Source organism: Manacus vitellinus, unplaced genomic scaffold (genome assembly GCF_001715985.3).
Source record: "Manacus vitellinus isolate BGI_N305 unplaced genomic scaffold, ASM171598v3 scaffold_24_pilon, whole genome shotgun sequence".
Lineage (NCBI taxonomy): Eukaryota > Metazoa > Chordata > Aves > Passeriformes > Pipridae > Manacus > Manacus vitellinus.
Window position 1 is genome coordinate 6398668 of NW_021939798.1, and position 24332 is coordinate 6422999.

Sequence of the window (24332 nt, forward strand, 5' to 3'; positions counted from 1 at the left end):
GAGCCGGTTCCTGCAATTCTCGGCCGGACGGCTGCCAGACCTCCCGCTGCCCCGGCTGCTCACAGCCCCCCGCATCCTACACCAGCCACTGGGGCTCGGCTCATAGCACACTTCGCTTGGGAAAAGCCCAAGCATGGGAATGCAGGAGAAGCCCCTGGAGAGAGACAGGGATGTCGCGTTATCCAAAAACTAACTCTGTAAAACCCCATCCATGTCCACGCACTGCAGCTGCCCAAGGTCTTCAGCCTTACGGGCACCACTCCACGGACAGGAGCCTTGAGCTCCCTCTCATCTATTTTCCCTGGGATACGCAGCCCATCTCTCCCATGCCTGGGCTAATCTCGGGGCAACCCCCATCCCTGCTCATGCCACTGGGATCCAGGGGTGCAGGGCTCCAGTGCAGAGCCGTGCCCCTCACTGTTCTGCGGGTGAAAGCCACGGGTGGCTGCGGGAGGGCCGATGTCAGAGATGCCCTCTGTGATGGCACCCGCCTCTGCACCTCTCCGGGACACCGGCCCCTGCTCCAGCCAAGCCTTCCTCTGCCCCTCAGGAAACAGAACCTGTATTTCCAGTCCTGTAACTGCACTCAGACCCAGCTGGGGGATTTATAGTTTATATATGCTCTTTGGCCAGGAAAGTGCCCAGAGCTGGAGGCTGGAGGCACTCGGAGCTCCTGGAAGTGGCTGAGCTTTCCTGCAGCTCGCTGGGGAAGGGGCTGGAAGGATATGGCAAACCATGCTGGAGCTCGTGGAGTTGCCTGGGCAGGAAAGACGCCTGGCCGAGCATCACTTCCACACGCTGGCATTTGCTGCAGGAGGAGCAAGGCAGCCAGGAGCCGGCAGAGATCAGTAGTGTGGCTGAGCTTCCTCTGCCTGCCCACAGGGGTGCCCTTGGCTGACAGCCCCTGGGCTGCTTGGCCCCAGACTCCCCACACCGGTACCACATGTTTCCCTGCTTCCTTGGCCTGGACAAGAGAGAAAATCCCTGTGGGTAATAGCATCCCCATGGGTAACAGCCCCTTGCTGAGCCCCAGCCTTGCCACGATGCTGAAGGGATGACAATTTCTCCGTCCCAAGCACTGTCCCTGTCCTGACCTCCCTTAGGAGAGGGGACATACACATCAGAGCCACTGGAGACCCTGTGGCAGCTCTGCAAATAGCTCTGGATGGCAGCCGAGTGCTTTTCCCAGGCACTGTCACCATCTGCCTGACTTTTTGTGAGGGCCCTGGGCTGGACACAGGCAGGACACAGGCTGGCATCTCCCTGGCAGAGCAGGGCTACTCCAAAAGCAGCTTTCCATGTGTGATGCAAGAGGCTGCACTCAAACACGGCCCCACTGAGTCTTTTGGGATGTGGAACTTTGTCCACCCATCCCTCTAAGCAGTCCAAAGCACGCCAACAAGCACACAGCCAAACTGGGCCCCTGATCCAGCAGCACCAAAGCAAATTATCCAATTCTTTGTGCTTAAAATAATCAGAATCACAGATTCATAGATTCTGATTCCCAAGTAAAGCTGCTCCTCATGATTGGTGCACAACCCAGGGACCAGGGATTGGGCTCTTACCGTAAACCCAATGCCCACAGTGGCGGAGAAGGAGCCAGGAATGAACTTGCCCTGGTCAAACTGGACCAGCAGAGATGTCTTCCCCACGCCGCTGTCTCCAACCAGGATTGTCTGCAAGGACCATGTAAAGATGTGTCAGCAGAGGTGCAGGCAATGCTGGAGCCTGCAGGCACAGTGAGCAGCCGGGGGCCAGATATTTGGGGAGGGCTTGTTGGGAAACCTCTTTGGGAGGACTCTGGGGTCACTGGATTAGGTCCAAAACTGTTTAGTAAAGTGAGCATCTCCTGCAGCTGCTGCACACAGCTGTAGTCACAGCCACGCAGCCTTGCTGGGTCACTGGGCAGCCTTTGTGCTACTTTACTGCTGTGAGCCCACAGCACTCCCCCCAGAAGGCTGCTGGGTTTAAACTCATGGCACCCCTCCGCCTCTCCAGCCCTCCATGGGAAGTCCCAGGGCTCTCCCACGGGGAGCAAGGCTTGCTTGTCCCTGAGCAGGAGGGATGAGGGAGCTGTGCGGGTGTCAGAGCTGAGGTGGTTCTGTCACCTCCTGAGAGCTGCCAGCCCATAGTCCTGGTACCCACATTGCACCCCTGAGGAGCCAATCTTCCCTTCTGCTCCTGTCCCTCCAAATCCTTGACCTAAGTGAGACCTGCAGCGCAAATGCAACACCCTCCCTCTCCTCTGTTGGTGTCTGGGTTTTGTTCACAGAGCCACTGGAGCAAACACTCCCATCCTTTCAGGAAACCGAGGCACTTTCAACCCTTTTACAGGGACATAAGTTAAAATAAACACTCTGTTAACAGGCTTCTTGCTCAGAAGTGGATTTGGCTCTGTCTTTCAGGACATGGGTGTTCCTGTAGATGCAGTTCTGGAAAACACTGAGTGTCCCCTCTGTCATGGGGCTGCTGTCACCCCTGAGGCTGCAGGGCTGAGCCAACGAGGTGCTGGGGTGGAACCTCCCCACTCTCTGCATCCACCTCTGATGCACTTGGCTGTATATGTTGTTTCCCCCCTTGATTTGTGTTTAGTTCAATGCAGCTCCAGCAGCCCTTCTCCATCCTTGGACGCCTCAGCCCTTTGTCCCCACCCTGGAAGGTGCTTCAGCATCTTCCCAATATCCAGAGGAGTCTACGCACATGGCTGATCCTGTTCTTGCATCACCTCCCCTGCCCTGAGGCTCCCTGGGGTGTAACCTACCCTGGCACCACTTCAGACACTGTGTGTCCCCCTTGTGAAGTGCAGGATGAGCGTGAAGGAATGTGTTTAATCAGGTGCACAAACAGCCCCGGCAGATCAAGGCCTGATTGCATGCCCTGGGAGGCCATGCAGGTTCCAGACAGCAGGCACATACCACAGCACCCAGCACTGTGCTTCCTGCCATCCCACAGACCCCGAGGAAGTGACCTGAAGCCAAAATCCAAGGAGCTTGAGGAGCACAAGCAACGCAGGAGCGTGGTCTGGCAGGAGACCATCATCCTGCCTTGCATAAAGCGCTGCCCCACAACCTGCCTGGAGCCTGTTCACCACGACACGCTTCAGTGAACGCTCACTGTGGTGAATCAGCGCTTTACCATGGAAAAAACATCCCAAACACCAAACATCTCCTGGGAAAAGCATGACCTGACGGGTGGAGCTGTTGGCAGGAGGGAGCCTTGCACCTCTGCCAGACGCACGCTGCTGCACAGACCTGAGTGCTGAGAGGCAGCAACCTGCGTCCAGATCCGCAGCCGGAGATTTCTCCCTCCTCCCTAACTAGGCTGTTTGCAGGTCACTTGTACATTCAGAGCAGCCTCGTGAGCTGGGAGCCTGCACAGGAGCTGGGGGGATGTTCAGAGGCAGAAATGTCTGGGTGAAGCCCTGGCACGTGGGCTAGAGGAGCTGGGTCATCCCTTTCCCTGAGGAAAATTTCCCTGCCCAGGTCCCCTTTGGCTTTGCCCTTCGGGCCCAGAACCTTTCCCTGTGCAGAGATCATAATATGGATGGGAGCAGCCTCACAGGAAAACACCCCAAGAATTCATTACTCCTGCACTCCAGTCCTGCATTTTTTTTGTGCTACACACTATTTCCAGGCAAAATACTGGTCCTGGGAGGTGCAACAAGACTGATGCACCCTGCAGCGCTGTCTTTGGGAGCAGTTAATGCAGAGAACAGCATTAATTATGGAGGGAGGAGAGCTGGCTGGAATGAGCACCAGAAAGCCTCCAGAGCCCAAGGTTTACAGAGAACATGTATAAAAGGCAGATTCCCCTATTAATAATTTAAATGGGATTTATAATAGAGACAACTCATGAATTGCTTCATGACTTAATCATAATAGTAAAAATTGGCCTGGATTAGCCAAGAGATACTCCTAACGACTTTAGGAAAAGCTCATGGGCTCCATGGAGGGACTGCACAGTGGAAATCACTGTGACCCTCCTGGCTACCAAATAAACATAACATAAGAATAGAAACCCCACTGTGGAGAGGATGTGGCCAGCTCTTGAAACCTCAGGCTGGATATGCCCGAGTCATGACAGCAAAAAGTCTCCCACTGACAAAGTTCTGTACCTGTCCTACCTCTTGCCCTCATCCTCAGCCACAGCCTGGCCTCCTCTGCACCCCCGCAGCCACCCAGGTTTTCCCAGTTTTTTTCTCTGTCTAGAAAACTTTGGCAAAATGTTGCAAGATTCCTTTTGGTTCTGTCATTCCTCTCTGCATGGGGATGTGGGGATGGAGCAGTGCTTTTCCAGGGTTGGGCAAGGCACGGAGGGAAACCTTCCTGAAAAGACCTGTCTGCCTGCTCTGCCTCAGGAAAAGAGAAAACATCTCTCCCCACACCTTAAATTAGTAGTTTTGTGGCTAAATCAGACCTGGATGAATCACATCCAGTCAAAATCATTGCTGGCTCAGCATAGTCTGTAGGGACAAGGCAAAGCAATGGAGTGGTCAGGGCAAACCTATTCAAACTTCCCCTACCTGTGCTGGCAGCCAGCAAGCAAAGGTGGTATTTTGGCCTAACCTGCTGAGGGAAGATGGGTTTACACGGCTGTCAGGGCAGCACAGGGAGGTGACTGCTACATTTCTAGTGCCAGCCAGGCAGGAGGAGATCTGGGACAGAGCGTGTGGGTTTAGGTTGTCTTCCCAGTTCATTTCTGAGCTTTAGCATGTGGTACCTGGACCTGAGCTAAATGTAGTTAGTGGAGGCCTGACAGGATAAAGCCCCAGTCAGGGGGATGCTGGGAGGGTGGAACTGCCCTCCACAGGCTCTGCTGTTGCTCTCAGAGAGTGGCTGAAGGCCCAAACATAAAGGTTTGTGCTCAGGTGAGCAGGATTTATCACAATGAGTTGTGGCAAAGGTGTACGTGCAACCCAGCACAGCTGCCTGCAGAGCTCAGCTGGGACATGGCCCTGGGAGAGGTCTGACAGCAAATCTGTGGCTGCTTTCAGCCCCTCACTCTCAGGGACTCTCAGAGGTGCATTTCTGTGACTTATTTTTACCTCCTCTATATAACAAAATTGTACTGTCTCTTCCCTTCTCCAAGCAATGCTCCAGGGTAACTTGGTTGCTGCTGGGTGCTGCTTGAAGCCTTTCTGTGCCACAGGAATACTCCAGGGCTGTCCCCACCTGCCCAGGCACTATTTCACCATGGCCAAGACCCTAACACTGACTTGACACAGAGCCCAGGGCCCTCTGCCAGCTCAGCTGGGCCCTTGCCCTGGCAGAGGCTGTATTTCAGCCCTGCAGACATGAGCTCTAGAGCTGTGTATCAAACAAAAGCTGGCTCAGATCACACAGGAGATCCCTGTTTGCAAACCCCCTGCTAACACCTTGGATCAACAACAGCCAAGAAACACATCCTCTGCCACTGAGGCTTGTTCCAGGTAAATAGGTCCAGGAATTCCACAAAAGGAAGAATGATTTGGCAATGGGTCAAACCACCTGCAAGCAGAACTCAGCATTTTGTGTCAGGTGAAACTCTTCTGGAACAGCCCAGAACAAACCTCTCCTGTTCCTTCTTTGGTTTGCTCCTGGCCCGTTTCCTCCCCAGGCCTGGGTCTAGCCACCAACCAGAAACCACTTAACCTTTGTGTCCAGACTGCAAAGCTCTCTGGGGTTTCTCAGCACATCTGAAATGTGATTCCTTGTGCAGACACAAGATCTAGTGAGGTATTTGCTGCCTCACACCCCTGGAGTGAGAGCAGGCTTGATTTTGCAAGATTAGCAACCAGCCAGGAAAAATACCAAGGGAAACAGCAGGGAACAAGGGACTGGGATGGTTATTTGCCTGGGCAGCTCTTCTGCCCAGAGACTCATTTCCACCAATGTCATTCCTTAACAGCAGCTCATTGCTGGAGAAGAGAGAGTTAAGGCTCTGCAAAGAATCCAAGTTTCTCCAGTCATCCCTGGAGGCATGTCCTACGTACTCCATGTACAACAGAAATGAGAGCTGATAGTAATTGATATTTTTCTGCTAATCAAGGGTTGGGCACATTGCCCTGAGTACAGCAGGATACAGAACAGACTGGTGTTTGTAAAGAGTGATCCACACAGCCCCAGCCCTTTCCTCTGCCTTGCCCCATCCCTGTTTTTTCCCTGCTCCCCGGGGGGGTGCCTGTCCCTGCACAGTCACTGGGGACTGCAGCAAAGCACCGTGAGGACAGCAAGCAGAACGGATGGGTGGATCTGACAGAGATCAGTGTCTCTTCCATGACTCCAGGAGTTGCAGGGCAGCGTCTGACTGCAGGGAGCAAAAGCCTGCTGTCCCCGCAGCAGAGCCTGAGCTCCCCAGGTCTTGCAGGGACAGCAGCAGCCCTGACCACCCTCCGTGCAAGTGGAGTTACAAAACACAGTCCCAGGAACCCCGCAGAAGAGGATTTCAAAGGAAGGAGGGCAGGAATGGATGTCTCTTGGAACACAGCTATTTCATAGCAGGGAAGTCTCGACTCCCTAGGCTGCCTCTGGCAAACAGAGCCCCGGGGCTCCGCTCCCCCCGACCCGCCCTGAGCGCGCACAGGACAGCGGGAGCGGCTGAAGGGCGGCTGCGGGCTGTGCCGCGGGGCTGGCCCCATTCCAGCGCTCCTGGCTTCCCCAACACTCCGAATCCTGTCACCCCCCTGCCCACCGTCACCCAGGAGGTGGCTGGGACCGGGGCCAACCCCTGCAGGCTGTCCAGCACCGGGAAGGGGAGAGAGCTGCAACCGCATCCCCCCACGGCCGCGCCGGGATGGGGGGTGTCGGACGGACTTCATCGGGGGACGAGGAGCGAGAAGGGGAGAGGGATGCAATTTGTCAGCAAGTGCAATTAGTCTCCCTGCCCTGTATGCCCCCAATCCCGTGCGCTCTGCAACCCCATCCCCGGTCCCCCCCATTTCCATCCCCATCCCCAGCCGTACCTTGTGCAGCAGCGCCTCGTTGTATCCGTCCCCCCCGGGCCGGCGGCGTAGGACCCATGGCCGGGGGGATCGGGGGGCACCGGCAGGGCCGCCCCTGCAGCACCGCGGACAGCGCCCGGCCCGCTCAGCACCGCGGGCAGCGCCGCCCGCTCGGGACGGACCGGCCCGGCTCGGCCCCGCTGTCCCGGCCCGGTTCGGCACCGCCCGGCCCCGCTCGTCCCGCAGGACAGCGCAGCGGTGCCGGTGCTCCTCGCCGCCGCTCGCAGGGTTCCCCCCGCCCGGAGGAGGCGGTGGGGAGGTGCGGGGGGGAGGCCGGTCCCGCCCGGGGGCGGGGAGGCGGAGGGAGCTCCCCCCACTCCGGCAGAGCCCGCCGGTCCCTCTCCCCCTCCCCATCTCCGACAGCCGTGATGGAGCCCCCCCGGCTCTACAGAGCCCGAGGCTCCGTCCTCGCCACCGGGAATCGCCGCCTTTCCTCCCTCCGCTGCAGGAGGCGCCCACGGGGCACGGTCAGCCCTGCACCGGCTCCGATCAGCCGCCGAGCTGAGAGCGCGGGGCCAAGTCCTCTGCACTGCTCCAGCCCCGGCTCGTTGGCACTCGCGTTAGGGAGCCCTATGCCCGCATCGGGGCTGTGCCGGCTGACACCCCTCCAGCTGCCAGCCCACACAGACGTTGGGTGTCCATGGGCAGGGGTGAAGCACAGAGCTGCTTGGTCACTGGGGTGTCACCCCAAGGAGGGGCAGCAGATCGTGCTAGCCAGGTGACTGCAGCTTCTTTGCCAAACTGGTGTTGAGCCTGATTACCCCGGCAGGTCCCCTTTGGAATCCCGTTGCATTTACAGAGCCTGGTTAGGGCCCTGCTTGGAGTGAAAAACAAATAGTATTTAGAAACAGGAAGAATCTGTGCCTAAACCTGCAGGTGACAGCTGATACCTCATTGAGATCTCTTCTTTACAACTCCCTTTAGAGCAATCTGATGTTGTTGATTGCACTGGAAATAAACTAATCTTTACTGAGAAGTTTATTAAGAGAAATTCAGTCTCCTGTTCCCTCCTTCCAGATCAGCAGATGGCCCTAAGCCAGAGGAACAGACCATGCTTCCAAGAGCCATCTGCACCTGTCCGATTGCTGTTTGACTGCCTGGGCCTGACATTGCTAATTATATCTGCCCATTATTTCCTCTGACTGCAGAGACGGTTCTGCTGGGTCAGATCATCAGACTTGGCAAACAACAGCCAGAAAAAGTGAAAAACAACCCAGAGGGATGGGGTGTTTTAGACTCACCTGAAGCTGAGATAACCAACCCAACATGACACAGACCATCGTGTAACCAGACCACCCATTGGCCTCATGCTCTGGAAAACAATCAATAGCATAAAAATAAATGATATCATGAGCCCTGGTGTCTGGATCAGATAATTGACAAGTGGTGCAGCCAACATTGTAGTTCAACATAATGCACACACTCCACAACAAGTAGGTCCAGGAAGATGAGAGCAGCAAACCTCAGGGTGTCTTCAACAAAGCCAGGGCAACTCTGTTCTCTTAAACACATCAAGACCGTGCTAAAACTCTCATGAATGTCAGCACAATCCTTTCCATGGGCCACAGAGACCCCAGAGACTCAGATCTGCTGCATGTACCGTGTGGCTCTGACCGGGGCACCCAGGCTGTGCTGGTACTCAGACAAATCTCTCCCAGAAGCTGAGACGAACTTAACCCCCAGGGAAGAAGAGAGTAACCCCCCCAAAGGCCCATCGGGTCTGAGGCTCCAGACCTGCTTATCCCTGGATGGAAATTTCTGGCAGGTCCCTGCTGCAGGAGAGGTTCTGGGGCTCAGAGAGCATCCTCTGACCCTTCTCAGCTCCAGCAACATTTGTTTCCTTTTCTGAGTCACAAAGGAGAGCGGGGAGGAGCTGCTGCCGGGCGAGAAGCGCCTCACAGAGCCAAGCTGTCCAGTCCCTCTGCAGGCACTGGCATTGCACCAGAGACACACTTGGCCCTGCAGGTTTAATCGCACTCAGGAGGAAGACAGTTCTCCCATCTATCATGATATCATCAAGTGTAATACAGCCTAATGAGACGACATAGATTGCTGGCAAAGACAGGCAGCAGCACAGCCTGGCGCTGCTCCAAGGGCTTTATCCCACTTTATGGCGCTGGAGGACCTGACCCATGGCAGATAAGTGCTATCAGCAGCTTTATCAGAGCCCAGCAGCCCGACATCACCGCCTCCCCTCACACACCGAAGAATGCATTTCCCCCACCATGCAGAGCAAACCATTTACTCTCCCAGCTTATCCCAGACTCTGAGAGCCAGTGAACAGTTTGCAGCCCTGAGCAAGCTCTGACTAGCTGAAATCAATGCAGAGCAACCAAATGAGAGGAAATGACCTGCAAACGGCAGGAGCGATTCCAAATGAACCTGCAATTTAGCTCCATTGTTTGTTCTGTTTGCTGGTAGACTGTATCTCTGATAGCTTAATTATTTGTGTATTTGCCTTGAGAAATGCAGGTCTAACAGTGAAAGATTTAAATCCAGCTCAGGAGTTTCTGCTTCACTGTACTTGCTTGCTCCTGCTGTTCTCTGCTGCCCGATCCCATTAAGCTGCTGTAGTATCTCCCTGGAATCCCTGTACAACACTTTTTGAGGAGGATCAGCCCTGCTGAAGTCATTCCCTCCCCTTGAGCTAGGGAAAAATCAGAATTTCACCCTCTGAACCCACACAGTATGAATTCTTAATTTCCTTGCAATAAGTAACCCCTGCTTTAGCCGTTTCTGGCTGAGTCCAGCCTCAGACACAGTCCAGAGTAAATCCTCCACGACCACAAAGTCTGTAAGTATTTTTTGCCACTTTTACTGGCTTTGCTAAATCAAGAGATCTGGGAATGATCTGAACTTATCTTGGTTATCTGAGATGGCAGCGGAAGGGAGAGATCAGACAGTGCCTGCTCGATCAGCCAGCACTAAAGGAGCTACATTAGCAATTATCATCCTCAGCCTTATCTCCTAAGGACAATTTCACCAAACTTGCTGAATCTGCCCACGAAAGAACAGACTGACACTACTTGATTATTTTTCAAGGGCCCTGGATTAAATAACAGAATCAGGATTTGGAAATGTCATTGAAGAACAGAGCAGAGAGGACTCTGGAAAGGCTCAGTCTTGGTGGTGGGTAATACGGTGGGATGGGAGCTGAGGAAAACCTTACAGAATCACAGAATATTCTGGATTGGAAGGGACCCACAAGTTGGTACTGGGCCCTCACTGATTGACTCGATTACTGCCTGTCCCAGGAGCTCTTTGAGTGACACGCTTTTCTCGCTGGCACGGCCACTGAGCCCCGCCCAAGTGCTCAATCCCGCCCCGCGTGTGGCCGAGACGAAAAGACAAACTGATGTGCTCCTGTCAGGATGCATCAGTGGGATTCCTGAGAAGTGCTTCAGCAATGCTTCCTCTCCCACAGAATAGCCTCGCCTTGTGCTTCCCGGGCCACTTGCTGCCAAAAGGGAGAGGTCTTGGCTGGCAGGACCCTGACACAGCCCCCCAGAGGTGCTGGTGCAGAGTAGGGTACCTTTCCCTGTCCTCTGCAGGTGGCTGTGTTAATTCATTCCCCCCAGGCTATCTGGAGCACCCCAGCACCCATGCCCTCGCTGGAGGGTGTTGGGAGGGCTCTCTGCAGGGCTCTCCCCATTTTAGGCAGTGTGACTCCTCATCATGCTCTGCTGCACTGGTTTCTGCCTGGATTGCTCTACTCCCTCTCTGGTTTCATTTTAATTGGAATAAATATCACAGCCCTTCATGTGACAGACACTCCTGTGTCAGCACTCTGGGGTTTCTCACTCCTGCCTACTCCCATCTTGCTCTTCCCCTCCACGAGCATGTTCCCACGCTGCTGAGTTGGTTGGGGCTGAGGTGCAGAGCTGGAGCCATCCCCTTTGCAAACCCCCACCAACAGCCCCCGGCCAGTGTCCTGCTCAGCCAGGGCCCCTTCACCCAGCAGCTGAGAGGAGAAATATCAGAGTAAAACCCCACATGAGAGTTGCAGTGTTGATGCTGGGGGGCTGTAATCACTGCAGTATCCTCAGAGGCAAGAAGGAGACCTGCCTTCAGTCACTGAAATGGAGTCAGTGGGGTAACACAGTCCTGGGAACTGCTGTGATGGGGAGGAAGTGGCCCTGGTCTGTGCTGAGGGTCCAGCCCCTGCACTGGGCTGGGCAGCTGCTCATCCTGCCCAGAACCAAACATGGAACAGAGAACGGGAAGGGGAAATGACACCTCACATCTGATGGTGAAGTGACAGTGATGTGACGGAGATGACGCAGCATGGATGTGACTTGAAAAGTTTCCCAGGAACTCTACCAAAGTGGTTCTTTGAAAAGTGCTTCTGGCTGCTTTCGGGTAACTGAGCTGTCCTCGAAATCCTCATGCAGTAAAGAATGGAGGTACCTTCTCTGTGCACATTCCATCTGGAGCCTCTACCTCTGAGCCGCTTCTCACAGTCCTCCTGCTCTGAGGGAAGGGTGGGAAGGACTCACTGTGCTTTGCCAAGCAGTGGCAGGGATGCATGCCCAAGGAAGACAAAGTGGCTGGAGCCCCAGCTGCACAGCCTTTGTGGGAAGTTTCTCAGCAGAAAGCTGGTTTGCCACCTCCAGCTACTTTTTTGAATTTAGATCTTGGCTGTTACTTGCAGAGTCTTGGCTCACAGCCAGTTAGATGGAAATGAAGGGGTTATTTCATGATCAAAAGGAAAACTCAGAGCTTCCTCTTGCCATGATGAGGGACAGAGAGGGAAGGGGATGCCAGAGGTTTGTGCTTTCTGCTCTTTCCAAGGGGCATATCAGAAGAAAGCCATCAGCAAGGCAGCTGCCAGGGAAGAGGCCTTGCTTTTTGTGTTTGGGTTTCTGAAACTTTTAGTGGAAGCATTTAAAACACTGTTGTCACTCAAAACCCCCAGGCTGTGCCGAAGAAGGTGGTTTGGGGAGGAAATGAGACATTTCTGCTTCAGAAAACAAACAAAAGCAGCCCAGCTCACACTGGCTCAAGAGCCAGGGAATAGCAGTGCAGGGGGATGGTTGTCCATCATCTCAGTCTGTTATCCGAGTCCATCACAACTGGGAGAGCATTCTGTCAGTCCCAGCCAGTCCATCCACAGGGGCAGACCTGCCTTCACTCTACCCCAGACCCTGCATCCCTGTTCTGGCCTGGCCCCCCTGCAAAGTTCCCCAAAGTCCTTTGGGCTCTGCGTAGGGGAAGAGGCTGTGCTCCCCACTGGGATGGGCATTGCAGCAGAGGAAGCTGCTGCATTTTGGTATTTTACTGGGAACTCAGTGACTATTTCAGAGGAAAAGCAGAGTCTCTCTCACGAAACACCCCAGGGTGAGTCATGGGCCCGGGTGAAGGGGAGGAAACAAGTAACTTAAAAAAAGACATCCAGGGTCATCTGTGGGTAAGCACTGCCCAAAGAAGGGACAGGAGAATAAGGCTTGGAAAACTCCCGGGACACCCAAGTGAATGTGGACCTGGCTCCCTCCTGCAAGGTTCTTCATGACTAACCACAGAGAAAAATCCACTCTGGGAGCAAGAAGCTGGAAAATGAGGATTTTCTTGGTTTGGATCCTTTCCCCAGGTGAGAGCCCGGAACACAGGTCAGGCAATTCCATCTCAGGGGTTCTGGCAGAGCTGTGGAGAGGTTGGGGCCAAGCCAGACCAGGAAACTCACCATGGTCATGGCAAGAGCCCAGCTGATCCCGACCTTTTCCTGTGGCAGTTACGGGGGGTGATCTCTGAGATGTGCTTCTACTGCTGTCATGTGAACCCTGGGAATAAGGCTTTTTGCTCTTTTAATAACACACACCCTTGATGGGGGCTCTTTTTTCCTGAATGGGGACATCTCCTCTCAGCACTGCTCCCTGGCACAGCGGGTGTACAGACACAGCCTCCCTCGGGGCTGGGTGCCACCAAGAATCCTGGGCTCAGATCCTTCTTGGTTCCCCAAGGCAATGCCAGGACATGTTTGCAGCACCTCTTTGTGTCCCCCACAGGTGTCTGGGCAGTGAAAGGCCCCAAGCAGGTGACAGCTGACCAAGGCAGCTTGCTGGCAGTGTCCTGCAGCTATGAGCCAGGCTATGAGCTCAATTCCAAGTACTGGTGCCGCCAGAGCTTCCTCTGGTTTTGCTGCACCAACATCATCCAGACCAGTGGCTCAGAGGTGACGGTGACACAGGGCAGGGTGTCCATCAGGGACAACCACACAGCACACTCGTTCATGGTGACACAGAGTGGAGTCACGTTGGGGGATGCAGGCCGGTACTCCTGCGGGGTGAAGAGGAAACTGTGGTTCAGCACATCCCACACCACCAGGGTGATGGTCTCTGCAGGTAAAACTGGGCTGGAAGCAAAGCTGGCAGTAACCTCCTTCTTCTTCCTCCCCCACAGTGCCCATGGCATTGCTGGATACCCCCATCTCCACCTCCTGCACCTCCGTGGCCGAAGTGTCAGGGCAGAGACCCCTGTGCAGGGGGCAGGACAGGGGTGTGTGTGGGGTGGGTCTCCACTTTGCTCTGACTCTGTTTCCTTCACAGCTGCTTCAACCACAACCGAAGGCAGCGATGTGGGCTCCAGTGGCCGTGGGGAGCCTCCAGTGCTGTGAGTAAGAGCTTGGGATCCGGGCAAGCCCCCAGCAGCATCCCCTGGCCAAAACCACATTTTTCACTGCATGCATCTCCCAGCTGTGTGTCCCTCCATTGCAGCAGCTCCAAGGAGCATCCCAGGGGCAAGCAGGGCAGCTGGCAGACATGCCAGCGTCCCAGTCCTCATCCTCATTGCACAGACCCTACACAGGCTCTAGCATAATCTCCTTTCTCCATACAGGTCCCAGCTCAGTGTCACCCACCTGCTGGTCCTCCTCAGCTTGAAATTTCTCATAGCCCTGGCCCTGGTGTGTGGGGCAGCCTGGATGAGGAGCCGGCATAGGAGCTGCAACCAGGAAAACCAACAGCTCTTTGAGGCCTCCAGCAGCACCAGGACACCAGGCTGCCCACCTCCTCTCCCAGCCACCTTGGAGCCCCAGGGACACCCTCCTGCCCCCTCTCCCCCCACCCTGCTGGGGCCGTGCCGCCCACCACAGCCGCCCTGTGCCAGGAGGTGCTTGGCTCCCGGTGATTCTCCCCCCCTGTGAAGCCCTGGCCCCTCCTGGCAGCCCCAGTGCTGGAGAGAGGGGGGTTTGGAGTGCAGAGAGCCTGTGTCTGCTGAGCTGCAGCTGCCAAACGAAGACAATTTTGCAATAAAGCCGTGGTATCCTGCAGGTGCCTGTCTGCCTGTCTGTCTGTCCACCTGCTCCCTCCTTCAGCTGCCAGCACAGCCTGGGGTGCCCGTGGCTGTCAGTGCTGATGCACACACTGTGTGGGGACACACTGCCTTGTGGTTGGGGGAGATACAGGATCACAGGGGCAATGCTGGCACCTGATTCCCCATCACCCAGCTAAGCCCTGGCACAAGGAAAGGAGCCCTCAGCCCCAGGAGCCTCAAGCCTGCCAACTCTGTCTGATGCCACCAAATGCTCCAGCTGAGCAAGAGCTGGGGACGAGTGTCCTTCCACAAGTGTCCCCACCACTACAGCACCTACAGGGGATGGGGACACAGGGGGAGGCCTGAGAGGACCTAATCAGGGCATAGGATCCTGAGCCACAGAGGGGCTGTGCTGGGAACAGTCTGTGGGGATGTGCTGGCAAGGGCAGCGGGGACAAGCGCCCATCTCCAGCTGTACTGGAGCAGGAGGCGGGGGCTCCTCATATGCATTCCCATGGGAAGGACAGGGTGGCCATGCAGGAGCACTGCCCCAGCCTGGAGACTTATATGGGGCTCAGGGGGTCCCTGTGCAGTGCTGAGCCATCCCTTGAGAGGCAGGTCCCCCATCAGGTGCTGTGCCTGGTGAGAGAGGCTGGGCAGTGTGGCGGTAAGAGGCAGAACTGTGTCCTGCCATGGGGGCACAACAAGTGCTCTCAGTGACCAGGCAAGGCAGGAAGGCAGCTGACAGGAAACCCTACACTTTTGCTGAACGCCCAGCAGTAACTGAGTTGGTATCCCAGGCAGAAGAGGAAGCAAAGCCCTAGAGACGCAACATAGAAGGAGCAGTAGGGCTGCCCCAGCTGTGGCCCAGGCTACCCTGTCCATGTGGCTCCTGCTGTTGCTTGTCTGGCTGCTGCTGCCAGGTAGGGCTGAGGGGATCCTTGGGGCCAGAGACTCACACTGGATCATCCGATGGGGCGGGAGGTGTAGGTGCGGTGGCAGCTCTCCCATGGCTCCGTTTGTCTCCACAGGCTGTGGGGCGATGGGCTGGCGCAGAACCGTGCGGGGACGCATGGGGGAGTCCCTCTCGGTCACCTGCGAGTACCAGCCCGGCCTGGAGATGAACCCGAAGTTCTGCTGCAAACCGGGAACGGTTTATACCTGTGCTGAGGACATCGTCATCACTTCGGAGTCACAGCCCGTGGTGCAGAAGGGCCGATTCTCCATCCGGGATAACCGCACACACCTGGTGTTCACAGTGACTGTGGAGGATCTGACAGAGGAGGATGCGGGAATCTACCGCTGTGGGATGCGAACAGGAAGGCTCCAGTTAGATTGGAGTGATGAAGTGGAGGTGATCGTGTTGCCAGGTCAGTCCCTGCACAATTCCACCCCAGCAACAGTGAGCACAGCGCTGGGGGGCCGGGGACAGACTACGGGAGGAGGTGTCACCCTGAGCGAGGGGGGATGGAGAGGGACAAAGTGCCCTCCTGGCACCCGCTGCATCAGTCGCTCCTTCACACCTGCAACCCCGACGCTCCAGCCGGATGCTCCGGAGGGAACCCGTGGCTCTTTCCGCTACTTCCCGGTGCTGGCCGGGCTGCAGCTGCTGGCGCTGCTGGTCATGAGCGCGGCCGTGCTCTGGGTCAGCCTGCGGGGCTGAGCCCTCGCCGGGACCCCTCGGCCGCGGCCGATGCCTCCCGGCCCGGGCCGCCCCGGCCCGACGGCGTGGGCAGGAGCGGCAGCACCGGGGCCCGCCGCGCCCTTCCTGCCGTCGCCAACTCCAATAAAGCTTCCCTGCCACCGCCCAGCGCCCCCGACTTGTCTCTCCGGCAGCCCCGACGGTCAGGCAGCCCCGGGGGTCCCCGCGCTCCGCCCCGACAGGGCGGCCCCGGGGGCGGGCGGGGCTCCCTGCCGAGGAACCAGGGTGCCAAGCTCCGCCGTCCCGTAGCAGCCATGCAGCTCCTGCCTCTGCTCGCCTGGGCTCTGCTGCCAGGTAAGGTCTCGCCAGAGGCCCCCACTCCCGGAGGGGCCCGTGGGGGCGGCCGCGACGGGCGGGAGGTGTCGGTGCGGTGGCAGCACTCCGCGGCTCCGTTTGTCTCCACAGGCTGTGGGGCGATGGGCTGGCGCAGAACTGTGCAGGGATTCGTGGGGGAGTCCCTCTCGGTCACCTGCGAGTACCAGCCCGGCCTGGAGATGAACCCGAAGTTCTGGTGCAAACCGGGAACAGTTTATACCTGTGCTAAGGACATCGTCATCACTTCGGAGTCACAGCCCGTGGTGCGGAAGGGCCGATTCTCCATCCGGGATAACCACACACACCTGGTGTTCACAGTGACTGTGGAGGATCTGACCAAGAAGGACGCGGGAATCTACCGCTGTGGGGTGCGAATGGGAAGGCTCCAGTTAGATTGGAGTGATGAAGTGGAGGTGATCGTGTTACCAGGTCAGTACTTGGTCCCCCAGGTCCAGCCCTGATGTGTCCCCCTCCAAGTACTGGGACCAAGGGCTGCAGTAGGGGCAGCCTGCAGGTGGTAGGTGCCCAATGTCACCACAGTGCAGCAGGTGCCACCATCACCCACTCCCCTTGCCCAGATCTCCCCACAGCTCCTTCTCAGTGCTCCAGGATCAGCCACCTCCATTGGTGGGATGCACCTACCTGCTCTCTGTGTCTCATTTTCCCTCTCATCAGATCTTGCTGTCCTTGTCTGTGCTGTCCTTGCCTTATTGCATCACACTGGGGAATTCCTCACCTCCTGTGCTGCCTTGTTTCCCACTTGGGACAAGCAGAGCCTCTGGGCACCAGGCCCTGGGCTTTGGGAACATCCCTCTCCATTGCCTTGCTAGGGATCAGCCCCCGTGGCAGGACACATATATGGGTTTGTTGTGTTAGTACTGAACGAGTCATGGGGTACCCAGACCCCCTTCCTGCAGGATGAACTCTGTTTTGTGCATGTTTTGAGGGGGACCAGGACTGTGAAAAGCCTCCTGGGCAGTGGTAGGGTCTTACAGCCTTCCCACCTCAAGGAGTGTCCTTCAACTACTCCTTGTGTGACAGTAAGTGGGTCACTTCTGACTCGCTGAAAGACCCACAGCATTTTCCCCCCCAGAGACAGATCAAACAAGCCTCTCCTCTTTTCATTACAGCCACCCCACCATCAACCTCCACCACAAACAAGCACACCGATCTCATTAGCCCTGTAACAGGCCCCACACAGACAACTTCCCAAGGGGGAACTGTACACATGACATCAAATCCGTCCAGCAACCAAAGGTGAGTAGCAGCTCCTGCCTACAGCAGCCACTTCCCTCAACAAGATTTGTTTGGTGCAGCTGGAGCCCTGCAACCCTCAGACTCTTCACATCTCCCTTAAGGATCCAGACATCCTGCTTTTACCTTTAGAGACCACTCCAGCTGGAAAATTTCTTCCCTATGAGGGTGGTGAGACACTTGCACAGGTTGCCTAGAGAAGTTGTGGGTGCTCCACCCCTGGAAGTGTTCCAGGCCAGGCTGGATGGGGCTCAGAGCAACCTGGTCTGGTGGAAGGTGTCCCTGCCCATGGCAGGGGATTGGAACTAGGTAATCTTACATGTCCCTTCCAACCCAAAGCATTCTATGATTCTATGACAATAATTCCAGTGTCTCTGGTCACATGGCCCCAGAAAAGCCCTGCTTCTCTCCCATCCATCTTGCAGCTTAAGCAAGCCATGAGCTGTTGCCACAGGAGAAGCGGTTTCTGCCTGACCCCATTTCCTTCCCCAAAACTCAGAGGCAGTGTTTGCTACTGGGAAACCAAATGCAGGCCAGTGTCCTGTTCTGCTTTATAGTCACACACAGCCCAGCAGAGATAGTGGCCAAAGCATTAAACAGGAGTTGTAGAGCTTCCCTCCTTCTCTCCTGCCTCTGGGAGGTGATGCCTCAGCAGGCAAAGCTGAGGCTCCCCATTAGCATGCTCCAGGGGTAGCTGGCACACCAACTTTGCCTGCTTGCCCATTACAAACAAGGTCAACAAATAGTGGAGCTAAACTGGAGCAACATTAGGTTCAGGAACCCATCCTTAAACCAGAGAAGACTCAGCAGCTCTCAGACCTCAGTGTCAGTTTGCTTCTGCAGTTTTTGGTTTGCTTTGCTCCGTGCCCAGCTGGCAGCCTGACCACCCCACACCTGCCGTCCTTCCTCCCAGGGAAAGCCCCGTCACCCACAGCCACTTCCTGCAACCCTGCTCCGTGCTGGTTCCTCCTGAGAAGTGTGGGAACAGAAACTCTTTTTTTCTTGCAGATTGAACGTGGTTGAGCACATCCTCACTCCAGGCATCGTAGTAGTTCTTCTTTTGCTTGCTGTGGCTGCTGCTGTTCTGGTAATACTGTCCAGGAAGAGGAAAAAGGGTGAGAGAAGCTGCCACTGCCACACACACCCTATTTCTGCTCCAGAACCTGCCTCTGCTTTATTTATTTTTTCCTCTATATTTTTTTTTCTCCCCCATTCCCTCCCTGATCCATCCAGTTCCTTGATCCATCACTGAGACCTCCACCAAGGAGGACTCCTTCCCCTGAGGGAACGGTGGGACCATCCCACAGGTCTCATCCCCATGGGAGCAGGGAATGGCAGCCCTTGGGGTGGGTGCTGCTTGGCACAGCACCTACTTGTGTTTGTCTGGGCACCATCAGCTTCCCCAGATGGGCTCACTTGTGTGGGCCAGGCTTGCACTAAGCTTGACACAAAGTTTAAGGCCAGAGTGAAGGATGGGGGGGGACAGAAGAGGACGTTGCCAGCTGGCAGGTGGGGTCTGGTTTTATTTGAAGAGCTGCTTCAGTTTGGATGGCTCACAGGGTAACAGGTTCCTTTCCTGCTTTACGGTGAGATTTGCAGTGGCAGTGCAGTTTCTTAATTAATTTCTTTTCCTCTGTTTTCACTCATGTCTAACCACATCCGTGCTCCATCCAGCCCTCTCCAGAGCAGCCATAGAGATGGACAGGACTCGCAGTGTTTCTCATACAGTAAGGAAAACCTCATGAGGTCTTGGGATGCCATGTCCCAAGTTCTCATGGAAAGGGGAAGCGTTACACCCTGAGCTGCCAGAGCTTCTGCTGTCAGCCTGGCTCATGGTGCTTTAAGCTGGGAGGGATCCTTTGGGCACTGCTCACCAACAGAAAGACACAGGGCTTTTATGTGACTATCACAGAGTATTCCTGGGAAGAGAATTTAGGATTGGGATAAAAGGTTTGCCCCCAGGCCCCTCCAAGCATGGGAGCTGCTCCTCTGAGTAAAACAGGCTTGGGAAACAGGCAAAGCACACCTGAGGCAGCAGTGGAGCAGCTGCTCTTTGCTCACTGCTTGGAGAGCGTTTTCTGATTTTATCTGCCAGATTTTGAGGAGAGGCTGGTGTCACTAACTAGAATTCCCCTGGGGAATGTTGAACCAGCCCTTGCTTCAGGTTTTATTTCCACCCAGTGCTCCTGCAGCCATCAGTCTCAGCACCCATCAGGACAGGCAGCAGGGCGGGAGGTGCTCCCACCCCTGTGGATGCAGGCGGCAGCAGGTTAAGAGCTCATCCCTCTCCATCAGGGAGCAGATGCCTTGAATTATGCAGACATTAACCACCACATGGGCACAGCCGAGAGCCAGCTGTACAGCAACGCCGAGGCTTTCCGGAGCCTGCAAAACTCCACAATCGAGTACATGGAAGTCAGGCACAGTGCTAAGGTAGGAGAATGCCGAGCTGGAGGTGGTGGGGGGAAAGCTGGGGCGGGTGGGTGATGGCATGGGCACTGGGATAGGCTGGGTGGGGAGGGAGGGGGCTGCAAAGGGGCTCACCAAACTGGAGAGCAAGTGACCCTGGATAATGTGGGTTCCCTCTCCAGTCCCCGTGGCTGCTCCTGGGGGCTTAAAGCAGCCGAGAGAGGTTCCAGCAGACAGTGTTTCCCTGGAGCAGCCCCACAAAGGATGTTTTTTGTTTATCCCTCTCCTTTCCCAGCCTGTGGAAGAGGAAACAGAGGCGATGTACGCCAGGGTGCAGAAGCGTGTGCCACAGCAGGAGCAGATCTACAGCAACATGCCACCAGCTCCACAGCCCAGTGAGGAACCTGAGAGCAGAGCTGGGGGGGTGTGAGCCAGCACCCGGCCCCATGGGCTGCTTCTGCTGCCAGGAGTGCCACTGGGACCTGCATGGAGGGGATTGCATTGGCATTGCACTCAGGCAGGAGCTGGCTGGACAGTGGAGCTGCTGCTCTCCAAGGCTCGGATGTTTCCTTGGAGCAACACTGGAGAGGATGAGGTTGAGAGGAGACATGGAGCAGGATGAGGATAAAATCATCCCTTTGCATTTGGAGTCCTCATCCATACATTAGTGGTGCTGGGAATAAAACTTTCCCCCTGAAGCGGGGCAGTCCAGGCCAGTGACTTTCCAGGCAGGGTGTCTGGGAGCTGGGAAGGGGAGGCAAGGCTGAGGGTTGTGGGTGGGCTGGCTCCCTGCACTCACCACCTGTCCCACTTGCCCTTCTGCATTGTTCTTGGGGGGTGAAGCTTCCAAACCCACGGATCTCCTCAGAGTGACTTTTTTCATGCTGATGGCAGCTGGCAGCTCCTGGGAAGCAGGACAGTGGGAAATGTTATATCCAAGTGCATTTGCACAGGGTGCTTGGGTGGAGGATGTGGGGCATTAAGGTCTTGGTGAAGAAATGGCCTCTCCCCAAACACCACACTTGCACAGCCCCCAGGGAGGTTTCCTCCTGCTCTCTCCCACCACCTCTGACCTGGGAGCACACTCAGGGGCTGTAACTATCACCCTGCTCATCTCTGCTTTGCTGATAGCTTTTTTTTTCTGGCACCCACTAAATACCTTCTTCTGTGTCAAATGTTGCTGCTTTATCAGCGACTGCGAGAATCTGATGGCATTGACCATGGTGTGTGGCTGTGTTTGTACAGCAGGTTTCCACCTCCTAAAGGGTTTATTGCAGAGTGTCACCCTGAAAACAGGTCCTAGCTCGTGCTCAGATGGGCTCCAGCAGTGTGAGAACTCAGATCTTTGAGGTGAGGACTCTTGGGTCTCCAGTACAAACCTGCAGCTCCCACCCATGCTGCAGCATTGCTCCTTGCTGGGACATCCCACAGGGTCTTGCCCCTGCATGCCAGTGCCCTTCTCAGTGCATGAACTCCTGCTCAGCACCAGGGAATTCACCTGTCAGGACAACCCACTCCCACAAAAAATGGATCTGGGCACCTATTTGTGGTGGGTTGGTAGCAGAATACCTGAGCTCTTCCACACACACTGTACCATGCAAGTGGTTTTGCATGGAGAGATGATTTTTCCCTTGCCATGGGAATTTGGGTGCTGTAAGTCTGTGCAACTAGGCTGGTTTCAGGGCAGGGATGCTGATTTACTCTGCAACCAGGACAAGGGTGAGGCAGGAGCTTCTTGTCCTCTACAACTACCTGAAAGGAGGTTGTAGCCAGGTAGGGATTGGTCTCCCAAGTAACAAGCAACAGGAGAAGAAACTGCCTCAAGTTGTGCCTGTGGAGGTTTAGCTTGGATATTAGGGAAAATTTTTTTACCAAAAGGGCTGTCAAGCATTGGAACAAGCTGCCCAGGAAATGAGGGAGTCACCATCCCTGGAGGTATCTAAAAGATGTGTAGGTGTAACTCTCGGGGACGTGGTTTAGTGGTGGCCTTGGCAGTGCTGGGTTAATGGATGGACTTGATGATCCTAGAGGACTTTTCCAACCTAAAGGATTCTATGTGGGGAGACTTTTCCTGCTGATGTGGAGATGTTGAGGCAATCCTGCAGCTCTCAGCTCTTACGGGCATGGACCAAATTGCTCCTGTACAAGGGGAAGCCCACCCAGAGCTTAGCAGGCTGCACAGAGCCCTTCTGCAGCCCGGGGAGCCCCTCTTATCAGAGCCTCTTCCTCTTAAACCCTCAGGGCCATTGAGGCTGCAGTGTTCCCTCTGCTGTATTGGCATAATCTGCCTGGGCAACTCACAGAGGGTCACAGAACTCCCTGGAGCTGCTATCGCCATGCAGACACTGCTTCCTATTTCCCCTGCTGAAATACTTCCCCTAAAAGGGCTCCAAGAGAGCTGGAAAGGGACTTTGGACAAGGGGTGGAGTGACAGGACAAGGGAGAATGGCTTCAAACTGACAGAGGGAAGGGTTAGGTTAAATATTAGGAATAAATTCACCTGTGAGGGTGGTGAGGCCCTGGCACAGGTTGCCCAGAGAAGCTGTGGCTGCCCCATCCCTGGAAGGGTCCAAGGCCAGGTTGGATGGGGCTTGGGGCAACCTGGGCTAGTGGAAGGTGTCCCTGCCCATGAGAGGGAGGTTGGCACCAGTGGTCACAGGCACACTGCCAGTGCACGTGTGGCCACACACCCCCCAGCACACACAAACACATGTGCACCCCAGTGTGCACACACATCCCACACATACACCAGTGCACGCACACAGCCCACTGCACACATACACATTGAATTACACACATCCCAGTGCTCACACACAGCCCACTGCACACACACACATTCAATTGCACACAAACACACATCCCAGTGCTCACATTTTTACAGTGCTCACACATTTACACAGTCACACACACACATTTACACAGTCACACATACACATTTACATAGTCACATACACACATTTACACACACACACATTTACACACACACACATTTACACACACACACATTTACACAGTCACACACACACATTTACACACTCACATACACACATTTACACACACACACATTTACACATTCACACACCCACATTCACACGCCCCCATTCACAAACCCTCACTCTCTCACCCCGGCCCCGCCCCCATTCCTCGGCCCGCCCCTGTCCCCGCCCCCTCCCACGCCCGGCCCCGGGCCCTGCTCCGCGCACGCGCAGCGGGCGCTGTCGGCGCGGCGGGCGATTGGTGTGCCGGCGGGCGATGGTGGCCGGCGGGCGGGCGAGGAAGCTTGCGTGCGCGGTACCGGCTGGCGGGCCGCCACGGCCCTCGCCATCCTCTGCTCCAGGGGCTCGTCCTCTGCGAGCTCGCCGGCCTCGACGAAGGCAGGGACCGCCGAGGTGCGCGCGGCGAGGGAGCTGGGCGGTCACCGGGGCCTGCCGGGGTCGCCGTGAAGGGTCGGGGGGGCGGCGAAGGGGATGGAGGGGCTGTGAGAGTGCTGAGGGCGACGCGGGGGACAGGGGAGGCCTGAGGGGACTGAGGTGGGCTGAGGGCCTGGGGAGTCATAGGAGGCGATGCGTGCTGGAAGGAGGTGTTTTTTGTGGGGAGACCCTTGGGGGACAGTGCCCTGGGGGGACCGGAGTGACCTCTTGCTCTGGAGCTGGGAGGGGGGCATAGAGGGCATGCTCCCCCCCACGTTCAGGGCGTCTCTGTGGGGTTGATGAGGCCCGGACCCAGGATGGGGTCACTGGCTTGGGGAGGGGGGGCCACAGCCCCAGGCCGATGGGGACAGGGGCGCTGGGGTGGGCAGTGGGATGTCGCCTGTGAGGGGTCTCCAGCTGCAGCAGTGCAGGGTCACAGCACCGGAGAAAGAGAGCTTGGAGCTTGTAGCCCAGAGGGGTTGGAGTCTGGCATGGGGAAGGGAGTGTGGGGGGCTTTATGGGGGTCTTGCACTTCTCTGTGATCTGGAGGATGCTGTGAGGAGGTCGGCTGCACCCAGATATAAAACACGGAATTCAGAGAGCTGGGATGGCACACACAGCAGCTCGGGAAGTTTGTGTCAGCTCCTGTGTACCTGGCCCGGTCAGGGGCATCCCTGTGAAGTGCGAGGGAACAAGGACCTTTTGGAGTCCCCTGTTGTCTTTGTACCAGAACACTCTGCTGGGGTGAAATGCGTCACTGCTTTCTTGTGACTGTGGGGAAACCGAGGCACAGGCTGCTGAAGGAGTTTGCCCAAGGTCAGGCACAGAGCAGGTATCAAGGAGGCTCGGTCTGCTGAAGGATGTTGCTGCCACCTTCAAACAAAGCTTTTGGTCTCTGGGTTGCTTATTTGGATTTATTTATTTATTGGGTACTGCCCAGACTGTGTCCAGGTCCAGTGTGTCTGGATGGACCAGTGGCTGAAGCCTCCTGGTGTGGAGGGTGATCCCATGGTCA

The 24332-nt window shown here is 56.1% G+C and overlaps 4 protein-coding genes across 4 annotated transcripts in view; 3 read left to right on the top strand and 1 right to left on the bottom strand.

The window, feature by feature from the left end:
- The window catches only part of RAB37 (RAB37, member RAS oncogene family), a 14848-nt gene extending 7515 nt beyond the window's left edge, over positions 1 to 7333 (bottom strand). The window contains exons 1-2 of the mRNA XM_025895156.2: positions 6941 to 7333; positions 1566 to 1676 (exon numbers count right to left, since the gene is read on the bottom strand). Of these exons, the coding sequence (XP_025750941.2) occupies positions 1566 to 1676; positions 6941 to 7333 (504 nt within the window). The remainder of the gene's footprint in view (positions 1 to 1565; positions 1677 to 6940) is intronic.
- Positions 7334 to 12532: 5199 nt separating this feature from the next.
- On the top strand, positions 12533 to 13589 carry LOC115307505 (CMRF35-like molecule 8). The gene is made up of 3 exons (XM_029960080.1): positions 12533 to 12566; positions 12982 to 13317; positions 13522 to 13589. Exons 1-3 carry the CDS (start codon positions 12533 to 12535, stop codon positions 13587 to 13589), a joined length of 438 nt encoding a protein of 145 aa, XP_029815940.1.
- Positions 13590 to 15269: 1680 nt separating this feature from the next.
- On the top strand, positions 15270 to 15890 carry LOC108639763 (CMRF35-like molecule 6). Its single transcript, XM_018073023.1, has one exon. The coding sequence runs from the start codon at positions 15270 to 15272 to the stop codon at positions 15888 to 15890; it is 621 nt and encodes a 206-aa protein (XP_017928512.1).
- Positions 15891 to 16150: 260 nt separating this feature from the next.
- LOC103760471 (CMRF35-like molecule 6) lies at positions 16151 to 20600 on the top strand. Its single transcript, XM_018073153.3, has 7 exons — positions 16151 to 16223; positions 16335 to 16673; positions 17375 to 17501; positions 18507 to 18613; positions 19173 to 19225; positions 19794 to 19931; positions 20203 to 20600. The coding sequence occupies exons 1-7, from the start codon at positions 16184 to 16186 to the stop codon at positions 20335 to 20337; spliced, it is 939 nt and encodes a 312-aa protein (XP_017928642.3). The 5' UTR covers positions 16151 to 16183; the 3' UTR covers positions 20338 to 20600.
- The last annotated feature ends 3732 nt before the right edge of the window (positions 20601 to 24332 follow it).

Excerpts from the sequence above, each read along its gene's own strand:
- LOC115307505 (XM_029960080.1), top strand. The coding sequence starts at position 12,533 with ATGAGGATTTTCTTGGTTTGGATCCTTTCCCCAG. Across the intron at positions 12,567-12,981 it reads GGTTTGGATCCTTTCCCCAG|GTGTCTGGGCAGTGAAAGGC; the intron begins GTGAGAGCCCGG and ends TGTCCCCCACAG. Across the intron at positions 13,318-13,521 it reads CAGGGTGATGGTCTCTGCAG|CTGCTTCAACCACAACCGAA; the intron begins GTAAAACTGGGC and ends TTTCCTTCACAG.
- LOC108639763 (XM_018073023.1), top strand. The coding sequence starts at position 15,270 with ATGGGCTGGCGCAGAACCGTGCGGGGACGCATGGGGGAGTCCCTCTCG.
- LOC103760471 (XM_018073153.3), top strand. The coding sequence starts at position 16,184 with ATGCAGCTCCTGCCTCTGCTCGCCTGGGCTCTGCTGCCAG. Across the intron at positions 16,674-17,374 it reads GGAGGTGATCGTGTTACCAG|CCACCCCACCATCAACCTCC; the intron begins GTCAGTACTTGG and ends TTTTCATTACAG. Across the intron at positions 19,932-20,202 it reads AAGTCAGGCACAGTGCTAAG|CCTGTGGAAGAGGAAACAGA; the intron begins GTAGGAGAATGC and ends CTCCTTTCCCAG.